At 34.4% G+C, this 21,334-nt stretch overlaps 1 protein-coding gene and 1 long non-coding RNA gene across 2 annotated transcripts in view; one reads left to right on the top strand and one right to left on the bottom strand.

Annotated features, from left to right (window-relative positions):
* Nucleotides 1-529: 529 nt before the first annotated feature.
* The window catches only part of LOC138328091 (uncharacterized), a 56,659-nt gene continuing 35,854 nt past the window's right edge, over nucleotides 530-21,334 (top strand). The window contains exon 1 of the mRNA XM_069274704.1: nucleotides 530-1,139. Coding sequence (XP_069130805.1) covers nucleotides 897-1,139 — 243 coding nt within the window. The 5' untranslated portion in view covers nucleotides 530-896. The remainder of the gene's footprint in view (nucleotides 1,140-21,334) is intronic.
* LOC138326914 (uncharacterized) lies at nucleotides 15,050-15,855 on the bottom strand. Its single transcript, XR_011208975.1, has 2 exons — nucleotides 15,626-15,855; nucleotides 15,050-15,148 (listed from the first exon to the last, which is right to left on the bottom strand). It is a non-coding gene; the product is annotated as an uncharacterized lncRNA (long non-coding RNA).

Raw genomic sequence — 21,334 nt, forward strand, 5'->3', positions numbered from 1 at the left:
ATGGGATTCGAACTCATAACCTACAGGTGGAGGCCTTTAGGTACATTTGTAATATGTAGTGAAATCTCGCCCACTGCGGCCCCAAAATATAGCAAATTAGTTAGTTGTCAAGCGTAAATACATAGCGGACTGTATAAGTTTTAAGAAATTCGAAAAATGCTATATTAAGCCGCAAATTTAAAATTACAATGAAATCACGTATACACAATGTTACAGTCGGTTTTCATTCGTTGGTTAATAGCGAATAAATCTACCAACCAAATAAACAGAAATATCGAATTATCAGAGGAAGAATATTTCATGTTTGACAGTAATGTTGACGCTAAAACTGCACAAGGTATGAAAGATAAAAAAAACCCACATCAGAGCTAGTAATGAATTACAAATGTGTTAATCAATGTGAGCGTCATGTACATTATTATAATCATTATTGTTATTTTATCTCTGTATTTTTTTCGGTTTAATGTGCTTTTTTTTTTAATTTTTACACCAAAGTTGTAATCTCCAGTGAGATGATATGACGGAGCGAGCTGTCTCCGATAGCCTGCTCGCCCACCTTACTGATGACAGGAGCGACACCAGTTGGCTGTGCATATTGATCGCCAGGGAATCGTCCATCGGAATCTACCAGATGGATCCGACACTCAAACAGGTGACAACCTAGTCAAATGGGGATTCTCAGGAATCTGCATTTTGTTGACAGATTGTTGGTGTTTTCTTGAGCCTATGGTAGACTATAACCATGGTCATTCTGTGTTTTAATGAGTGTAGAAAATAAACAACATAATTAGAAAGCAAGAAAACATGATAATTATTCTTAGTTGAAATTCCTCTGGAGTTTCTGATACCGGAAGTGGGAACTTGTTTTTCTTGTCTGGTGTCCTAGCGCGGCGGATATGCTTACCCGGACCGGAACTGTGGTACGTAAAAACCGACGGCGGTCCAGCAGTAAGGGGTCTACGAGGAGGGGTTCAGCCCCTACAGTGCTACAACAGGGAGCTCATTCTCCGAATCTGAACTTTCCGCCGGGGACCAGGACCTACCTTACTCCTCAACCATCGCCCTGTAAAAGTGTCTCGTTTAGCTTTAGCTCTGAGGGCAAAAATTGTATTACTCCGGATAATCTTTCTCTTAGACAGGTGAGTTTTTAACTATTTACATTGAATTTATAAATGCTGTATTTTATTAACACATATTTTCTAACTGTTGTATTGAATTTCATAATCCATTATCCTATGTCACAAAGATCCATAGGAGACTACCTATCTATAAATGTAGAATTAATCAATTGTTTAGCATCAGCATGAACTCTCAATAAACCTCTCGTTTAAATGTTTTAACGATTGGTCAGTCACATTTTGTATATAAATGTATAGTTTTCCTGTTTTCTACAGAAATATGTACGTGTAAATGTTGCCTAGGTTGTCATATTTCACGAGTTTTAAAAGAAATCACTTGTGAATATGTGCACTCATATTTCACGTGAATATATTGTCCAGGGTTGAGAAATCATATTTTCTGAAGGTTGATAAAAATCACCCTTAGTTCACGTGCAAATTCTATCAGAGGTTAGGGCAATTATATTTCACGTGTAGATATTTTCCAGGGCAGCAGTACAGTCATATTTCATTTGTAAATGTTGCTTTGGATAGTCCAGACATTAATTCACGTGTAAATGGTATCAAAGATTGTGAAGTCATGTTTCAATTGTAAGTGTTACCCAAGGCTGGTCAGACAAAAATTGCTAGAATAAATATGTAAGATTATCACAAAATTGATGTGAAAATTTCCATGTGAAATTCCTTTATTTTATGGTAAATTTCACTTCGCGTGAACCGGGCCTTAAAGTGAATTTCATGTGAAATCTTTCACGCGAATTTCACATTTTCACGTGAAAAATACTTCTGTAGCGTTATGATGTAACAAAGATATATGGTGAAGCTGATTTCGTAACACTGACATTGGGAATAACTAATTACATTGCATAGAGTTTTTGATGTTATGGAGGTATAATAAAAAAAACAGTGTGTACTCTAATTATAAAATTTTGTAAGGGAGACTACTTTGATGTTTATTTATTTCCTATGTCTATATATCACTTTTTATGTGTACTTAAAGATGAACATACTATTTTAATTCAAAAATGTTATATTTAGGAGTAAAACTTCATTTCCAAAAAATCTGCATGATTTGCTCCAAATACAGCGGTTCGATTTTTTTTTCTCAAACCTAGTTTTCATTTCATGAGGATTGAAATGCTTTCCTATATGCCATATTTGTATGATATAATTCACAACCGCCTTTTGCATGTGAAGGTCAAAATGACTCGATGATTATGTTTTGAAAAGTCGAGTGGTCAAACCAGCGCTCATTGTATACATGTTCTAGACACTTGTAAACATAGTGGTATGAATATTTGGTGACAGAAATATGTATCGAAGTCTGTGGACTTACTAAACCGAATGTTACCTTTTTTAGCATATTTTGCCAAAATTTACAAGCAACGCGACAATGTACGAGTGAAAAATTATACCTAAGGTTAGGCTTGATGCATACACACTTCTTATCAACTCATTTTTGCTCAAGTATACCTAAGAAGTGGTATAGGCAAACACAATATCACTAGTTGTTAGGGTTGAAAACATAACTGCGTAATGATTTCATATAAAAAAGGGACCCAAAATTAATTCGGAATTTTTGAAGAAATTATCTTTAGTGAATTTAATTATAAGGATTAATTTTAATATATTTGAACATATATTTTATGTTATTGAGATATAACATAAACCTCTGAGTGTACTCTCATCATAAACCGCTCCACGTTTTGTTTAGAGTACACTCATATTTTTATATCTGTATAACATAAAACAAAATTTGTTCAAGTAAATCCTAAAACTAAAAAGATAATAATCACCAAGTCAATGGAAATGCAATTTAGTCATATTTCACGTGTAATTGTTTCAAAGAAATGTGCACTTTCATTTTAAGTGCAAATGTCGACCAGGGTAGTGGTCAACCATATTTCACGTGTAAATGTGGCCAGACTTGCTACTCATGTATAATATTAACATTGGTCTGCCGTATTTTATAAGTGTAAACGTTGCGCAGAATTGTGAAGTAACATTTCAATTGTAAATTTTACGAACGAGTAGAAATATCACATGAAGCCTGTTCAGTCATAAATTATCATTTCAAGTTAATGTTTACGTAATTGACCTCATCATAAAGTATGGGTTGTTTCGATCGATATGTTTGGTAGGTCCTAGTACAGAGAATACACTGTTTTGTCCTAAAGATGCCCAGTCAATCGGGGGATCGTTATACTCGACGATGTCGCTTTGAAGGTAAGGATAGATAAATCAATATTTCAGCCAATGAAAATGTCTGTTACATGCAAATTTGAATTACAATGACAGTTATAAAGTTATAAGAAATATAAAATTTTGGATAATACTTAAAGATGCTCCACCGCTGACAAATGGTATTTTTTCACTATTAAAAACAGGAGCAGACGATTTAGTATTTTTCTTCAGTTACAAAAGTTACTTACTTTACACCATTACCACTCTTGAAAAGTTTGAGCTTTTAATTTTACTTCAGGTTAAAAATATAAAAAACAATTAATTGCATCCCGAAAAAATACCGTACCACTATATCCTATATGGAATGAAGTACTGAATGTGCATGCACCAAAGGCAAAATAAATTATTTCATATTATTTTTTTGTGTTAATTAGGCTATTATTTACACGATTAAATACCAATTATTGTTCAAATGATGAATATCATTTATGCTCTGTCGGCGGTGGAGCATCTGTAACTATGTAACTACTTGCAGTAACTATAAAACAATCCATGTTATACTGAGCCAGTTTAAAAACAAATAAGAAAAATCAGAAAACAAAATAGAAGAGTCTCTACGTGTTTGTATTGAGAATGTGTCAGGAACAAAAAAACAATTAGTGGAGCTACGTACAAGATATATTGACCTAGATAACAATAAAGCAAAGGTGAAAGTGATAAAGTACATGTATAGTTACCATGGTTTTGATAAGCAGGGATCAGCTTATTGCAATGCCTATCGATTTGTGTACCTGGCATAGCACACAACGTCAGGAAATCTTCAGAACACTTATTGCGTATGATATGTCATGTTTGATAATTAGGTTCACAGCTTCCTTACACGTGGGAGTGAAATGACCTTAGCAAGCCATGAACTTTGTCACATAAGATTGTATATCTCGTAAAACCTTGCAGAAACATTTTATATGCCTGTAATGAATATCGTACTTGGCGGGCATCATAACTTACCATATGGTTTTTTGTCGACTCTTAATTTGTTTGGAGCTTGTTAATATTAACTCATTCACCTCTGCAGACACATTTAGGCTCTTCCTAATCAAAGAGTAGATCAGTCCAATATGAAATTTCTGGGGGAATCATAAATAAAATATACATAAATATACGTTTCAAGGAAAAAGTGAAGCTGGTCCGGATAAGATTTCTTTCGTCGAATATGTAGTTTTCTAGCCTGAGATACTCTGGCCCAGACCAAACCTAGACATGTTAACAGATAGATGTCTGGTGAAGGACATGTATTTGTCATAACGGCTGTCTTGTGTCCGAGTATCTCGTGCTAGTATATTTCATGTTTGATAATCAGATTCTCAAAATCAATAAAATCCCTTAAGCGAACATTGAACTTATTCCATCTATATATCTATATTGCTAAATTAACACCGAGGTCTCAGTAATGTCTTCCTATCTACATGTATACTATAATTATCAAAAAATAAAACAATACTAAGTTATCTGTAGTGCTCTTACGACTACAGGTAAAGGTTCAGCACAAAAAACAACTGGTATATCCGTTTTATCTCATTGACTCTCTGTTTATTTGCAACCAAACTGGAAGTTTAACCTCTTATTGTGCTGAATTTAGTTTGGTTGGATAATTTGGCCACGATTTAGCTAACTATAGATCTAGGGTTAGTAATCGGCCGGATTATTTTGCCGTTCTAACGTTTTGTATAAAGGTGCCGAGTTCAATGGCTTTATATAATTATGATGGAATAGCAGAATAATTCGGATAAGGTTATTTTTTAGTAACGACTGTTACACAGGAACTCAGTTTTAAAGGTTGGTAAACCGTAACCTTTTGATTAAGAGGAGGTATTCGAAAAGAGCAGTATGACTATCTTAGTTTATTATGTAGAAGGGTAGGTTATTGCAGACATAGGGGCAGTCCCAAATCTATTTAGTTATTTTCCCCAATGTAATGTAAGGTAAAAAGAGTTAGAAATGTTTGACGCCACAGGCTTGATACTTTCCAGATATCTAACACATAGTTTTCCCATCAGATCCGAACTCAATATGAGGTCGGTTACACTATGAATACAGACGTCCGATCAAAACTTATCGGACATTTCATTCCAACTTTTACCAGATGTGCATGGATTTCTAGTGTCCATATATTGCATGGACGACTTTCTTACACAGCAGACCCATATATTCGGACGATAGTGACCAGGGTCACAAAAAAAGTCCATTTTGTGAAACTATTGTTTTAATACAGTAAATTGGTATCAAAAATTATATATAATAAAATATTTCTGACACAGTAAAATTTGTTTTGGGGTAAAATTGTACTTCATCGCGGATATGATGAGTTTTTCACTACCATATTATTTATTTATTCATTTCTTTTTTGCAATCAGTTTATGAAGGCATATCTATATTTGTTTTAACTACTGTAATTTATCAAAATGGTGAAATTGTCATCTTGTAGCCATATAGATAGAGTTTAAATTTGAACCTAACTATATCACAGTACAGAAAATATCCGAAGCTATGTAAGGTAGTGAATTGTTTTGCAGATTTACGGTTTTTTCTTTGTTTAAATGTTGAATGTTGAATGTCTGCCTGAGTTTGAAAGTCACATGTCGGTATCATCGTATTAATGAAGACGGATATTTAATTTTGATTTTGACATTGTGCATCGTTATTTGAAGAAACATAACCTTAAAATAGGAAAAAAAAGTTTAATTTTCGTTTTTGCTAGAAATACCACCTCACTGTTATTTTTTTCATTCGAAGGACACATAGATTTATCAGATTTGCTACAAAACGTTCTTTCAATTAGGACTAAATCACAATAATGATTTTATTGAATAATGTACACTTCCAAAAGTTAAATATGATATGTTCATATAAGTTAAATTTTAGAAATTCGTGAATATGTAAGCGTGGCAAGTACAGTAACGATTGCACGTGTTACACGTTACCTAAATGCTCGTGATAGTGACCTCAGGTGATAAATTCATATGTACATCCTTATTTTTAACTTTACTGATACCCGCTTGTGGTGATGTTGACGTAAGAAGGTTTAATAAAATGCTTGGCCTACTATGCCTCCTATCATAGTTCCTTCAGAAAAGTGAACACGTGCATACCGGTGTAATAAAACGAAAAATTCGAGAATGCTACAACCAAATCTTTGAATAAGTATTATCAAATATTAGACCGCTACTATTTTCTATTGGGTGAAGAGCATTGTCGAGTTTTTTTTTAGAAACATGCATTTTATTCGAAAAACGTACATTCTAAACATAATATTTTGAAGATTTTTATTGAGTTATTTTAAATTCGAATTCCTGCTATCAATTATGTTTATTTCCTGACCCGATGGGTCTTTATAGTAGGACATAACATAAAGTAAATGGGAAAAACCAAAAGGAAGTATTTCACTGTTATGGTTGTGTGACCAAATAAAGCTGAATGATAGAACAACCTTGTTTTTATAAAATGTAACTGAATTGTGTTTACGAAATATAACGAAATGATAGATCAGCCTTGTTTTTACGAAATATAACTGAATGATTGAACGTACACATTTTCTTTACAAAATGTAGCTGAATGATAGAAAATCCTTGCTTTTACCAAGTGTAGCTGAATAATATTTTAGTCTTTTTTTACCAAATGTAGCTGAATGATAGAACAGCCTTGTTTTTACGAAAAGTAGTTGAATGATAGAACAATCTTGTTTTTACGAAATATAGCTGTATACAGTTAAAGTATGGGGTTGAGGGATATAGCAAGTTTCCGGTTTCCCGAGACTTGTCTATTTCCCGAGGCGGAGCCGAGGGAAATAGGCAAGTTCGAGGGAAACCGGAAACTTGATATATCACTCAATCCCATACTTTAACTGTTTTAATATACCGATACATACAAAAGCTATGATTAGACTAAAATATATTTCTCTCATACGCTATATATTCCTGTCGCGTACGGCAATGGTCATTAGAGATTGAGAGAATTTTACATTGTAATGGATCTACGTTATCTTATCTTCAAACATACAAATTATTCCGAGATGATAATATTGTGATTCCATGTCCGTTTTGTTTTGCTTCTATTCAAACCGCAGGTTAAAATTTGATTCAGCTATGATTTCTCAATATTTCAACATTTATACTACTAATGTAGGCATAATACTAAAATATACAAGTATTGTTGAAATTCCGAGACGTTAACCACTTACAGGTAGCCTAAATATATACATAACAACTGTACGTACATGTACATATAAAAGGTAAATCCTCTGACCCCATTGCATTTTTCACAATCCTCTCACTTACAAGATAAACATGACGACGTGTTCGGCAACAGATTCCGATCGATACCAACGTCGTCTGAGTACGTCAACGGAGATGGCGTGATCGGAAACTAGCTCCGCCTAATTGTTACGTCACCTAGCAACTGATGGCGTGATCGGAAACAAGTCCCGCCCACCTCGAATCTGATTGGTTAAACGGAAATAGCCGAGTCCGGGTGTGTGCTAGCTTCCAGGGGTGTGTTAGTTCAAAGACTAACACACAGCTGAGCGAGGGTTTTGGAAAAAAGTAGGGAGCTAGTCAATTTAACCAAGTAACTTTTATATAGCGTAAATAAAGTAGAGGTATATTAAAATAAAATAACAACCTTGTTTTACCAATTGTGACAGAATGATGGCTCATTCTTCTTTTTTTTTCAAAATGCATCTGAATGATAGAACAGCCTGGTTTTTACGAAATTTACTTAAATCATAGAATAGCCTTGATTAACCAAACTGCCTTGTTTTTACGAAATTTAACTGAATCATAGAATAGCATTGTTTTACCAAATGTAGCTGAATGATAAAACAGCCTGTTTTTACCAAATGTAGCTGAATCGTAGAACAGCATCTTTTAACCAAATGTAGCTGTATCAAAGAGCAGCCTTGTTTTACCAAATGCAGCTAAATGATAGAACAATATTGGTTTCAACTAAATATCGCTGAATGAGAGAACAGCCTTGTTTTTATTAAATGTAGCTAAATAATAAAACAGCATTGTTCTTAACAAATGCAGCTGAATGATAGAACAGTCTTGATCGCTAACAGACCGCCATGTAATTTAATTCTGAACTTTCATCAGTGATAGGAGTCCATATATTTCATGCTCTTACATGAATATCGACCAATCGTAAAACAACGTTTTACACAAAGATTTGATTCCATGTTTCCTAGATATAGGAGCACACATCCTTGCAAATGAGCTATCATTTAACGAGAAAGTTCATGATCTATATCTTCTCTAGAAAAATCCATATCTTCATTAAAAGGAGATAAAACGAAGGTTCATATGATATGCGTATTAATTCTATGACATATAGTTTGTAATCATAGAAAAGAGGCCCTGCGATGGATGGTAGCTATCAAGGGATTATGTTTTCTTTTCGTGACGTCACGTATATTCTGTAAAAAAATGAAGACTGTATCCAATACCATTCTCATGAGCTGATAAAAACACGTCTCCCTTAGGTAAGGTCTACCTGTGTCCGGACGTTGCTCCTATTATTCAGCTAGATCAGTGATATAGGACTATATCTGGCGGATTAATCCTCACAAATGAGAGGCGTAATTTGATATTACGATATCAATCCGCTGCGACTAGGCGATGTATATGGTAGTAATTTGTTTGATAATAGACTAGCTTGTTTGATCTTCTTTTTTTTGTAAATTGAGAACACAACGTGATGTGATATCGTTGTCTACACATACAGTGCCTGTGGTAAAGGGCCTTATATAGAATACAATACCATTATAAACTATCATTCAAATACATAGGATCTGAAATGACATACTTGCATGAATTACACGATTGACAATAGATTTTGAAAAAAAAAATGAGAAAGGGAAATAATATTAAAAATTTAATTGTATATTGTGCGTTCTGATCCTATCTGATAATAATTGAATCAAGTATTTTTGCGGTGTAAACGGTTATGGAAATATTGACCGATACAGTAGCAATATCTGGTGCAATTTTGTCTCCTCCATATGTTTTTGAGAATGTTATCCCCTCCATCTATTTTGTTTATAAATTTGGTCTCTCTCTACCCTTTTTAGTTTTTAGTCCTCCTCCGTGTTTTATTTGTAAATTTTCTTCCTCTCCGCCTTTTTTTGTTTGTGAATTTTGTCCCATACATCCCTTTTTTGTTTGTAAATCTTGTCCTTTCCACTCTTCCACTTTTTCCAACTTTTTCATCAATAGCTTATAATGTTGCTCAATTGCATTAACTTGTATATGCCATAACATATTGTCACAAAATGACATATATAACATGTAATAACCTAGGCAATTTGTTACTTTTACAATAAACTTTATATTTATATATTCAAACTACAGAATAGGCCCTTAAAAAGTAATTTAACTGTTTCTTGGATGTATTGTCATGTTTGAAACAATCGAGAGAGTGGTTTCTTAGAGGATGATCTTTTTATTCTTTGTTTTGGTTTTGTAGGTTTATTCTATTTATTTAAAAAGGCAAAAACCGGCAATGCTCTCCTTTTCATGCATTTCATGCCTCCAGTTGAGTATTCGGATCCTTTTACTGAATTATATTGGCGAATGTCAAAGGCTTTCCCAATCAATTCAACCTCATCAAACACAATGCATTAATGGAATAAGCATTTCACACCTGTGTCTTACATCAGCCTCGTTTTGGCTTCTCTTTTACCCAGGGGAGATAACTGGTGTGATACACTCGTATGCAATTTCGATAATATCGTGATGATACCGTGCATAATTGATAGAAATACTGATCACGTGTTATCGGTATGGAAGTTCATCCCCTTACACTAATCCAATATCGTGGATGTCGTAAGACACAGAGGCATATATCATTGTGTCCATTCTATCTTCCCTCTCCAACATTTAGATATTGACGTTAATGTACTTATGTAGCGCGCTGTCACATAGTGATCCGGTCCACCTTATTAAACATAATGGATTAAAATAGAACGCATCCCTCGGTATTCAGTAATGACACTTCAATTCATCTTTTGAAAAACCTCAACACTCACTTTGAATAATGTAATAACTGAGATCAATTTTTCATTCATTTTTCCCGTAGGTTCTGTTTATAATTTATAACTAATTGACGCCATGACTTATCAAGCTTGTGATTTATTCGTGTATACCATACATACATACCTTCCTACATTGGATGCCAGACTGTGGGACTTTTGATATTGTATAAACTGTAATATTATTACAAACGTGACTTGGCTTAACCAGACGAAAGCTTAATATTTTGCAACATTTCCTTTTCAATCAAAACTTGAATCTACAAAATAAATCAACATAATAGTGTTTACATTGAAAGCACACAAATACGTCGATTATCGTAATACAGTGAAATACGGTTAAAACGAACCTCTGTGGGCAACACAATCATTTAATTATAAACTTATTCGTTATTGACATGTTACAGATATCGTATGTGAACTATTACGGGGAATGGCTACGATATAACCACCAATTGGTTACAAGCATGTTCGTTATAAACGTATTTTACTGTAGTATGCACATATATTATTCGAAATCATTCAAATGAAATTTGGTTCCACACTTCGTAACGCCCCATCCATACACGAATTATTGTAAATTGCAGAATATACACATGATAAAAATCAACGATACTGTCATTATCGATACCCATGGACTATCTCATAGTAAAACTGAAGGCAACACAGGACACAGCTGAATTGTATCCTTTGATGTACATCAAAAGAGCCGTATAACGGTACACTGCGGTCGACTGTGTGGCTTTGAAGTTGGACGTCGCTCTCTATGTAGTCTATGCAGTTCTAAGCAGGCCTGTGACTGGTAAGATTTTTTTCTCCTGAACTGCCTCCAGTTTTACTTTGAAATAGTCCAGGGGTGGATGTAATGCCAGTAAGAGAAACACCCGGAGTATCGAGGATGCATAACAGTATGTGTAGTACACAATCTCACTATAGCATGATGGCATAATCAAATTAATATATCTAGCTCGTGTACTTCACATGTGATTTTGATATTTTCCGCCTTAGCACATTACAGAGTTAACTCCCTTGCGAGTACGTCAGTATTTTGTAAGCACAATTCACGACGTTCTCTCCAAAAATTATGACGTTATGCTCGCAAACACATGACGTCACAATCAATACCTATCCGCAAGGGTAGATAACTCCCTTATATGCAAATACATAATAAAATATGAAGAATAGAAAGGGTTAGCTAACACAAATTTATTGAAAACGATTGGTATTCTTTATGTATTCTTGAACAAATATTAAAATTAATTTGTATTATCATCTTTATCTAGATTTCTGGAACCAGTCATGAAGCATATTAATTGTCATTAATATCAAGCTCGTTTTATAAAGCATTTATTTTCTTGTTGCCTGTCTTGACGTTTGTCCCTACCAATTTTGTTGTATAAAGAATTTCTACTCGCTAATATAATAAACCGTTGACTATTGCAACCGTTTTAAGTTTGATGTTTTAGCAAGCTTCTTCATATTGTTCGCGTTGGTTTGCTGAGGTTTAAATTTATTAATATGATTTTGGCGGTTAAATGATCTTACGTGTGTAATCTATCCCTTTTTCTAATTTTCCTATGCAGTGATAAATTGAACTGGGGTTTATCATTATTTTTCTAATAGTACTATTTCTTTTTCGTATACAACGGCTAGCAGACTGGAGAAAAGTAAAAAAATATCACAAAGCTTCATCTACATTACAATATTTGAAGTGTTCTCCCAATGGAAATATAAAAAACATATTTATCAAAATTCAGTAAATGAAGCGCTTTATTAGTTTTTGGGAGAGGGCGTCTATAGGCATGTTACCTGTTACCCAATTTCCATTGCTTCTAATGATAATAAATTCGGAGATGAAAAAAAGACACTTCATCTGAATACCCAACTAAAGCATCAGTCATGCCCACAATGAAAATTACAACTCTAGCATAAATTCGATATATGGTGACTTCTTGCTTGAGTATCAGTACAGATTAATTCATGCTTAACTTCCTCAAAATGTGGCGAATACAAGTAATGGATGGTTATTTGAGGATCATTATTTGATATTATACAAACATTTCACGAGTTACTGTTCTCTATTTCATAATATTAAATCCAAGGTAATGTTTATCGTCAAGTGTTATATTGTACGAGGCCAAAGGACTAATGTAAAATAACACTTGCTGATTACCACCACAGAGGGGGTAAATATAATGAACTAGATCACAGTAACCAGTGAAAAATTTTAGCCATTTCTATATCGCTAACACAATGGAATCGACCGTCTGTCCGTCTGTGTCGCTAGATGTTAGTGCCGCAAACAGCGATGACGATGATGTATGGCGCGAAATTGAACGTGAATCTACTGTGACGTCATTATGATGTTACTTACTATAACGCGCGATTTCTCGGAAGTCATCGCCCTTTTCTTCAAAACCAGATAACAACGGGGAGGTGTTGCTAAAAGCCGTGCAATGTAACATCTCGAACCGTTATATATAATACTCGAACCGCTCAATGCAACATCTCGAACCGTTCAATATAACATCTCGAACCGTTCAATGTAACATCTCGAACTATTAAATATAACATCTCGAACCGTTCAATGTAACACCTCGAACCGTTAAATATAACATCTCGAACCGTTAAATATAACATCTCGAACTATTAAATATAACATCACAAACCGTTCAATGTAACATCTCGAACCGTTGAATATAACATCTCGAACCGTTAAATATAACATCTCGAACCGTTAAATATAACATCTCGAACCGTTAAATATAACATCTCGAACCGTTAAATATAACATCTCGAACCGTTAAATATAACATCTCGAACCGTTAAATATAACATCTCGAACCGTTAAATATAACATCTCGAACGTTCAATTAAAACCGTTAAATCCAACCGTATAAAATAACATCTCGAAACCGTTAAACGTAACATCTCGAACCGTTAAATATAACATCTCGAAACCGTTCAATATAACATCTCGAAACGTTAATGTAACATCTCGAACCGTTAAATATAACATCACAAACCGTTAAATATAACATCACAAACCGTTAAATATAACATCACAAACCGTTCAATGTAACATCTCGAACCGTTGAATATAACATCACAAACCGTTAAATATAACATCTCGAAACGTTAAATGTAACATCTCGAACCGTTAAATATAACATCACAAACCGTTCAATGTAACATCTCGAACCGTTGAATATAACATCACAAACCGTTAAATATAACATCTCGAACCGTTAAATGTAACATCTAGAACCGTTCAATATAACATCTCGAACCGTTCAATATAACATCACAAACCGTTCAATATAACATCACAAACCATTCAATATAACCTTTCCTTGGAAGCGTTCATTATAAGTTCAAACTGTGCAATATAACAAGGTTTTATTGAGTGGTTTATAGAACAGTTGAAAACATCACATTTTTTCATATATATTGGTGTAAGCAAATCATGTAATAAAACAATAGTTTAGGCACTAGTCTGAGGACGCCAGCTGATCTGGGTTGTTGTTAAACTTCGTATTGTTTATAAGGTTGGCCTACATTCAATGTATACATGCATACATAAATGTACAATCTACTTTAACCGAAAGGCTTTATATATATATATGTGTACGTGTTGAACGTGTTTGATAATTTTGTATATTTAAACAACTATTAGCCTACCGTTAATAATACGCTTATCATCACTTCTTTAATAATTTTGAATAGATAAATTAAATATTAATTTCCATAACGCGGGTCGTCTTACGTTTCCCACCGTCGTCCTAATTACCGCACGTTAGTTGAATACCATTGCGCCAGACGGCAAAACAGCGACATGGACCTTCATTGTTAATATAATACATCTTTGTCCATGGATATAAAAAATATTGGGATTAGAAGTGCTATTGATTGTTTTTTGTTTCTCTTTTTTTTCTATTGTTTGTTTTTCTTGTTTTTTTAGTGGGCCTTTCACCTTTAAATGGCACCTTTTGGAATTTCTTCGTAAAAGAAGTTGAACAATTACAAATAAGTTTTACGTCATTTTTATCGTATGTCTACAATTAAGGTAATAACCCCAGGGTCTAGTTAGTTCTACAGGGCAATAATGTAGTAGTATTTAGTTAAAGCTACACTTTACGTAACTATCAACAAAAATTCAAGTTAAAATCGACTCTGATATTGTTAGTATTTGTAGATGTAGTTGAAATTAAGATATATTTAAGAATATTTATAATGTTGTTGTTTTTTAAATAACTTTGGTACAGCAGTTGTTGAAAGTCGATACATGTAAACATGTCTTCATTTTAAACTGGTCGCCAAAGAAGTTACGATTATTGCCGAACGAAAGTCGGAAAGTTCATGACCCGTTATCAGAAGAGTTCGGACAGACGTAGCGTAGTTACGATAGTCACATGACGTTCTCGGCAACGACGATAAAATGTCGGCTAACTTGGGTTTGTTTGACTAAGTGGGACCCACCTAGCGATGTTTAATATTTATTTGATTTTTGTCAAAATATTTCGAATCTTAAAACCATTATATTACATAATGGACACCTAGGAGTCCATTATGTAACTCACTGTCCATTATTATAGGGCCCCTGTCCATTATTCCCCAAAATAATGGACAGTCTATTTTGAACAAAGGAAAAAAAACGCTGCTGTATGGAAAACTAAACATGTTTATTTGACTATCCAAAATTTTACATTTAAGTTCACTCCTCCATCGAAATTATTACTTCCCCTTCCTAGCTGTTACTGTTCTGAAAATAAAAAAAAAACATAATTAGATTCTTGTATTATTATTTGTTACATCTTTTTAAAACTTGTAATTGACGAGGAATAGGAACTCTAGATTCTTGACTGAGGTGGGATAATATGCAGTCTTTTAGATCAGATATCTCACAACCCTTATAACATATAATCTGATGATTATGGTTAAACATAGTATACTTAAGAGCGAAACCTGTCTAATCTGACACCTGCTTTCCCTATCCTATCTGTAAACTGTTCCGTATTCAACAATAGCAACAATAGTATACAACAGTATCTGACTTTCCTACACCCTGAATAATCTGACCAAACACCCACGTGGTGTCTGATTAGACAGGTTTCATTGTATTCCAGTGCAATGCTATCATAGCAATCAGATATGGGTTTTTTTTATCATATCTATAACATGCGTATGGTAGATTTTTTTAGGAAAAAACAGTTATGTTTAAATTGTAGCGAAAACTCACCTTGCTTGTATGTATTTGATGTAAAGTTAGACAATCCACCTGTCCTTGTGCGAATAAATAGGTCACTTCAAACAGGCAAACAATCTGAATCACAGCTGCGTACATCCCTACATGTAAATGATGGCCGAGTAAGGGAAAATATCACTATCCGACATGTTCAAAAACACTGTTGTACCTCCAAAGGTGTAAAACTAAATGACTGTGCATGCATCTCAACATTGTTAGTCCATTATTTGATTTGATTTTTGTCAAAATATTTCGAATCATAATCGCTCATCTTGATTTCGATTTAGTCCTGTCTCTGCATGATTTACAACAGGATTTTTTACCAACGTTCTTCTAAATCATGAAAAATAAGAAAGATACGGATATTGGGCCTTTAAGGTAAGCTTATCTAAATAAAAGTTTTGTTTGGGGTTGATGAAAATCACCACATTGACTTACACGACTATCGATTCACATAAATCTCTAGTCTAGTGAATATAACACAGGTTGCGCATGCTGTGAGAAGTGAGAAGTCAACGAGCTTGTGACTAGGTTTGCACTATTTTTGCACATTAATTACCTTGCGGGTAATGGAGAAAGCCAGCTAGCTACTCTCTGTATCATTCCATGGTAGTAACATTTCCGTTGGATTTCATTAATTACTTTAATGGCTTTATCAGTATCATGAATCAAAAGTTTTCGATATCGCAAATATAACACTCTTGAAACATGCAGTATTCCCGCCGTCAGATTATCAGGAAACGATATATATTTAAATGGTTCGCTTCATTGAAAATTTTTTTATTAATAAAAAAATTCTTTCGTGTTGAAAAGAGTTATTGCGTGTGACAGAGAACGATGTGGAAATGTGCTTTAATACGGCAAATAGTCAAATTCTTTGGCATGAAAGGATTGCTTTAAAAGTTATTTGAATCCATCACAATAATCCCAAATATGCATATCTATAAGAACTATGTTATAGCTTTAAGCGCCTGAGGAATAGTTGGTGATAAATGGTGGTTTAAGGCGCCGACGCAATGATAACTCAATTATTTTGTCGTTTGATGTGCATCAAGTAGTCGAATAACGGTACACTGAATGGCTTTGAAGTTGAGCGTCGCTCTATGTAAATCTTCAAAGGAAGTCTCTGCAGGCCAGTTTTTCTCCAGAACTGTCCTTAATTTTTACTTAAGGATTAACTTAAATGGTTTTTTATGTTATGGGGATATAACGCAAAATCTGGATGTAGTCAAAATAAACTGCTTTGAGACTGCATTTAGATTTTCATGTTATATCTCCATAACATAAACAAACTATTCAAATTATATGCGAAATTATAGGTTCCTTTTCCATAAATACATGCCCCCCCCCTCCAAACATGCCCCCCCCCTCCAAAAAAACAAAAACAAAAACAAAAAAAACCACAAACAAAGGTTATTTTTCTCTCGGAATAACATTACTGTTTACCGAAACGCAATATGTGCCTTTTTTGATAATGCCATGACTTTTAGGTGAAAGAAATGTGATTTGAGTATGATGAACTTTTTTCCTGAAACATTTCTTTTTTGCACTTTTTGTCAAACTACACGACCTATAGAAAGCTACAATAAATTTTCATCGCGACCATATTGGAAATCAAGATGGTGGCCGACCCATTGGTCAGATATCTTGAATCCAGCAATTTTTGAAATCAGTAACCCGAAATGAAATTATATGCAAATACAAACTTTCCGTCAGATGTGACTATCTTCTTCACATGTCTACCCCACTATAATAGGCATGCAACTAGATAATGAAGAAGAAATATTTAATATTTTGCTTCTATTGATTTTAGAAATTAAGTATTTTACTTGAAATACGGACATGGAACTGTAAATTGGTCAGACTCACAATTTAGCTGTGCTCTCTGTGGAAGTAGTGCATTGTATCGTCTTGTAACGTGCTCAGAGTCCATCCTCCGCCCGACATTGTTTAGACATTCAAGCGCATGATCACAAAATAAATGAGAGCTCTCTGACTGAAATGCCCTAATCAATGACCGTAACAATGGTTTGAGTAGCGAAACTCATGATAGAACCGTGTGTTGTTGGTACATTCTTGTCATAAGTGTATTGACTATGATGGCAGATATTTGCAATACAAAGTGTACGTACGTGTTGAAATCTTACTCAAATACAATGCCTTTAGTGTATAAATCAGTAAGACTACATTTTTGTAAGTGATCTAGATGTTTAGACATCTTTATCATAAGGAACATTGACGGAAGTCGAAGTGAAACTAAATCCTTCCGGTAGTCTTATAAAAGGCACTACAGCTAATTGTGTCAAAATGGACGACGTTTAATTGCAATTACAGTATGTCATCAATGCAAATGCATATACAACCGCATAAATGATGGCGTCACGGCATTGTTTTCTTCTGAAGTTATAGTCGATCGTTTAACAAAGAACTGGACAGCGTTACTATTTGTGACCTCTCAACAGTTTATGAATTCAATATATTTCAAGACCATCATGACGCTCGGAAAATATCGCACGAAACGTGACATGATCGTGATTGGGAGTATAGAAACGTTCGCTTTGGCGACGCGCCCCATGTGATTGGAAAACATGAAAATCGGCAAAACAGCCTTATCTCTATAACGAAGCCCGACGATGTGTTGTCCGTAGTTTGAGGTGAGGCACTACAGGAGTTAATGAAAACTCGGTGATTGTGTGTCTGTGCTCGGAACCAAAGGGGCTCATGTGATTCTACATCATTATCAGTAGTTATTGGATGAACGCGTCAGTAATTTGTGACGATACTTGATGTACATTAATGTCTACATTAAAAACTATAAGTCGCATGTCTGATTGTCTGATATTCTGTCAAAACAAAACGGTTTCGTGAAGATTATTAAACTGGTGTTGCTAAATTAAGACACTTACAGATGCCCCACCGCCGACAAATGGTATTTTTTCACTATCAAAATCGTATTTTTCTTCAGATACAAAGGTTACTTACTTTACACCATTGCCACCATTAAAAAGGTTTGAGCTTCTAATTTTACTTCAAGTTAAACTATTAAAAATAATTAATTGTATCCCGAAAAAATCCGTGTCACTATATCCTCTATGGAAAGAAGTGCTGATTGCGCATGTACAAAGGCGAAATAAATTATTTTATATTATTTTTGTGTTAATTAGACATATGTATACACGATTAAACATAAATTAGTGTTCTAATGAGGAATGTCATTTATGCTCTGTCGGCGATGGAGCATCTTTAACAAACGGCTTAATGCGTAACAAGACATGCATGCTTACTGATACAGGGAATGTCATACAAGTCAATTCCATTTCAATTAAGGATCAGCTTGAATAAATTTTAATGCTATGGTGTACTATAAATAACCGCAAAGGATTTATGAGATTGTTCTCTGACTTTTATGTCATTGCAACAAAAATCTATTGAAACCATCGAAATTCAAAATACTTTTAAGACCCTCTTTTCTCTGAGATATTTCTACATGTACGTCGTTTTATGACTAGCAAAAAAGATGCAACATTTGCAATTTTTCAGTGATGACAATTTTTGCTACAAGAAATATTGAATTACCCCCATTTGTTCTGAAATGAGCTTCTTTGATTCTGCTGATCCACTGACGATGTAGAAGCTGAACCACTCGTGAACGTTATTGCTACGTTATGAGATCATAACATAGTTTTTCAGTGATTAGAATTCTTGTTAATAGCTATATTGAATTATTCCGATTTGATCTAAAATGGGCTTATTTGATTCAGCTGTTCTGATAACTTGATAAAAGCTGAACCCCATGTTCTTTAGCAATAATGATAAAAAATATATACCAATTTAGACAAAAGAAAACGAGCTTCTTTGATTCAGCTGTTTTATTGACTTGGTCGAAGCTGAACCACGCGTAATTCTCTAGTTATAATGATGAAAATTATATACCAATTCAGATAAAAGAAAGTACCGTGCGCCGTGCCTGCCTTATTCGTGTTTAGACCGTTTCACAGCCATGTGGATGGTTTTGGATGCACTATATCGCCTGAAGACACATCCATTGATTAACCGCTTTTGCCTCATTAGTTGCTTGTGCCTTTCACTACGACCTGAAGAGAACGAAGGGCACTGGGAAAGTGATTGTTTACGTTAACTTTACTGAACAGTTATGTCGTCTTGTCTTACTGTGGGTTGATCGATAAGATCCTAGAAACAAAATTCTGAATTTACATCTGACGTCTTATTCTAAACGTACAAACGACGCGCTTATTTCAATAGCCTTTATAATTTTCAATACATTCTCGAAATGCGCCTAGATGGCAAGGGATTCGTGCTTCTGCATGCTTACGGCAAAATCGTATTGCGAGGATTTTTTAATGATTCAGAATAAAAATATACTATGGCACGCCATGGGGAGCTAATGGATAGCCTTTCTTAACACAACGAATGCGTCTCGGATCCAGTAGGAAGGACCCTGATGATTTGTGTCCGTCAATTGTCAGTATTAATAAAATATCATTACAGTGCATAACAACCCGGAAAGGATTTCTCAAACAGGAGATGTAGTTCTGGTTTTAAGATTTCTAACACAGAAGTGGGGTTTTATGTAGAGCAGAATAACGCCTTTCAGAATCAAAACAACGTTATTCCAGCAAGTGTAGTGACAGATAAAAAACTGGCCGCTTAGAAGCAATAACAGGTATTGTCTAATTATCGAAATGTCATCTCGGTATCAAGTGGGGTATTATGTAAGGTAGGAAAACGCCTTACAGAATCAAAACAGCGGTATTTAATTCCTGTTCCATCATGTCAAGTGACAGATAAAAAATGGTTGCAAAGAAGCAAAAATAGGTATCGTGTATCATATGTCATGTCGTATTTTCAGGAAGAGCCGCCTTCAGAACAGTCAGTGATAATAGAAATATTTCAAGAAGAATTGTTCTGGATACAACGCAGAGTATCGTTTCATTGTATTATTTACGATTTCTGATTAGAGAGGAAACACTGCAGAAATTGGTTATGTTATTGAATGAACCTTCAGGGAGATATGAGTCCGGGCCATAATACTGACAAGCTAGCAAAATTATAGCATTACTATACGTAACTCCATCTATGGTTAAGGAAGCCATAATCACATGTGCACTGGGATGTCAAAATTTATCATTATGGAGTGAAGTTGTCCACGAAAAAATATGCAAAACGAGTATCTGAGGTTGACGAGGAGAAGTGTTGATTTGTTTTGTTTTTATGTAAAATTTCATACAGTTACGATTGGACGTGCTAGAACGTTGCTATGTGGACACGGAAGAAAATTATCGAATAACTCTTACAAATTATTCACGCATGACCATACCTCTTAACGTTCATTTGAAGCAAGTTAATGACAGTAACATGAAAAGGAAGGGGGCTTGACAAGTTATAATAATGTGTTGTCGGTCATATGAATGCACGATTAGTTTGTAGTGGGATTGTTAAATGTGTGCGATCTGAATAATAACAAATCAGGAAACCACTTCACGATAGCAAATTATACACAAACATTTAGAATTGTACAGAAACGACTGAAAGAGAGCTTATTGTACCGAAATCATCCCAAATCTACTAAAAATCCAACTAAATCTACTCAAGTATTCATAATTAATTATAAAATTTACCAAAAACTAAAACGCCATTTCTTCAAAGCTCATAAACAATGCCGTGATGGGCAACGCGCGTCCC

This window comes from Argopecten irradians, chromosome 7 (assembly GCF_041381155.1).
Source record: "Argopecten irradians isolate NY chromosome 7, Ai_NY, whole genome shotgun sequence".
Lineage (NCBI taxonomy): Eukaryota > Metazoa > Mollusca > Bivalvia > Pectinida > Pectinidae > Argopecten > Argopecten irradians.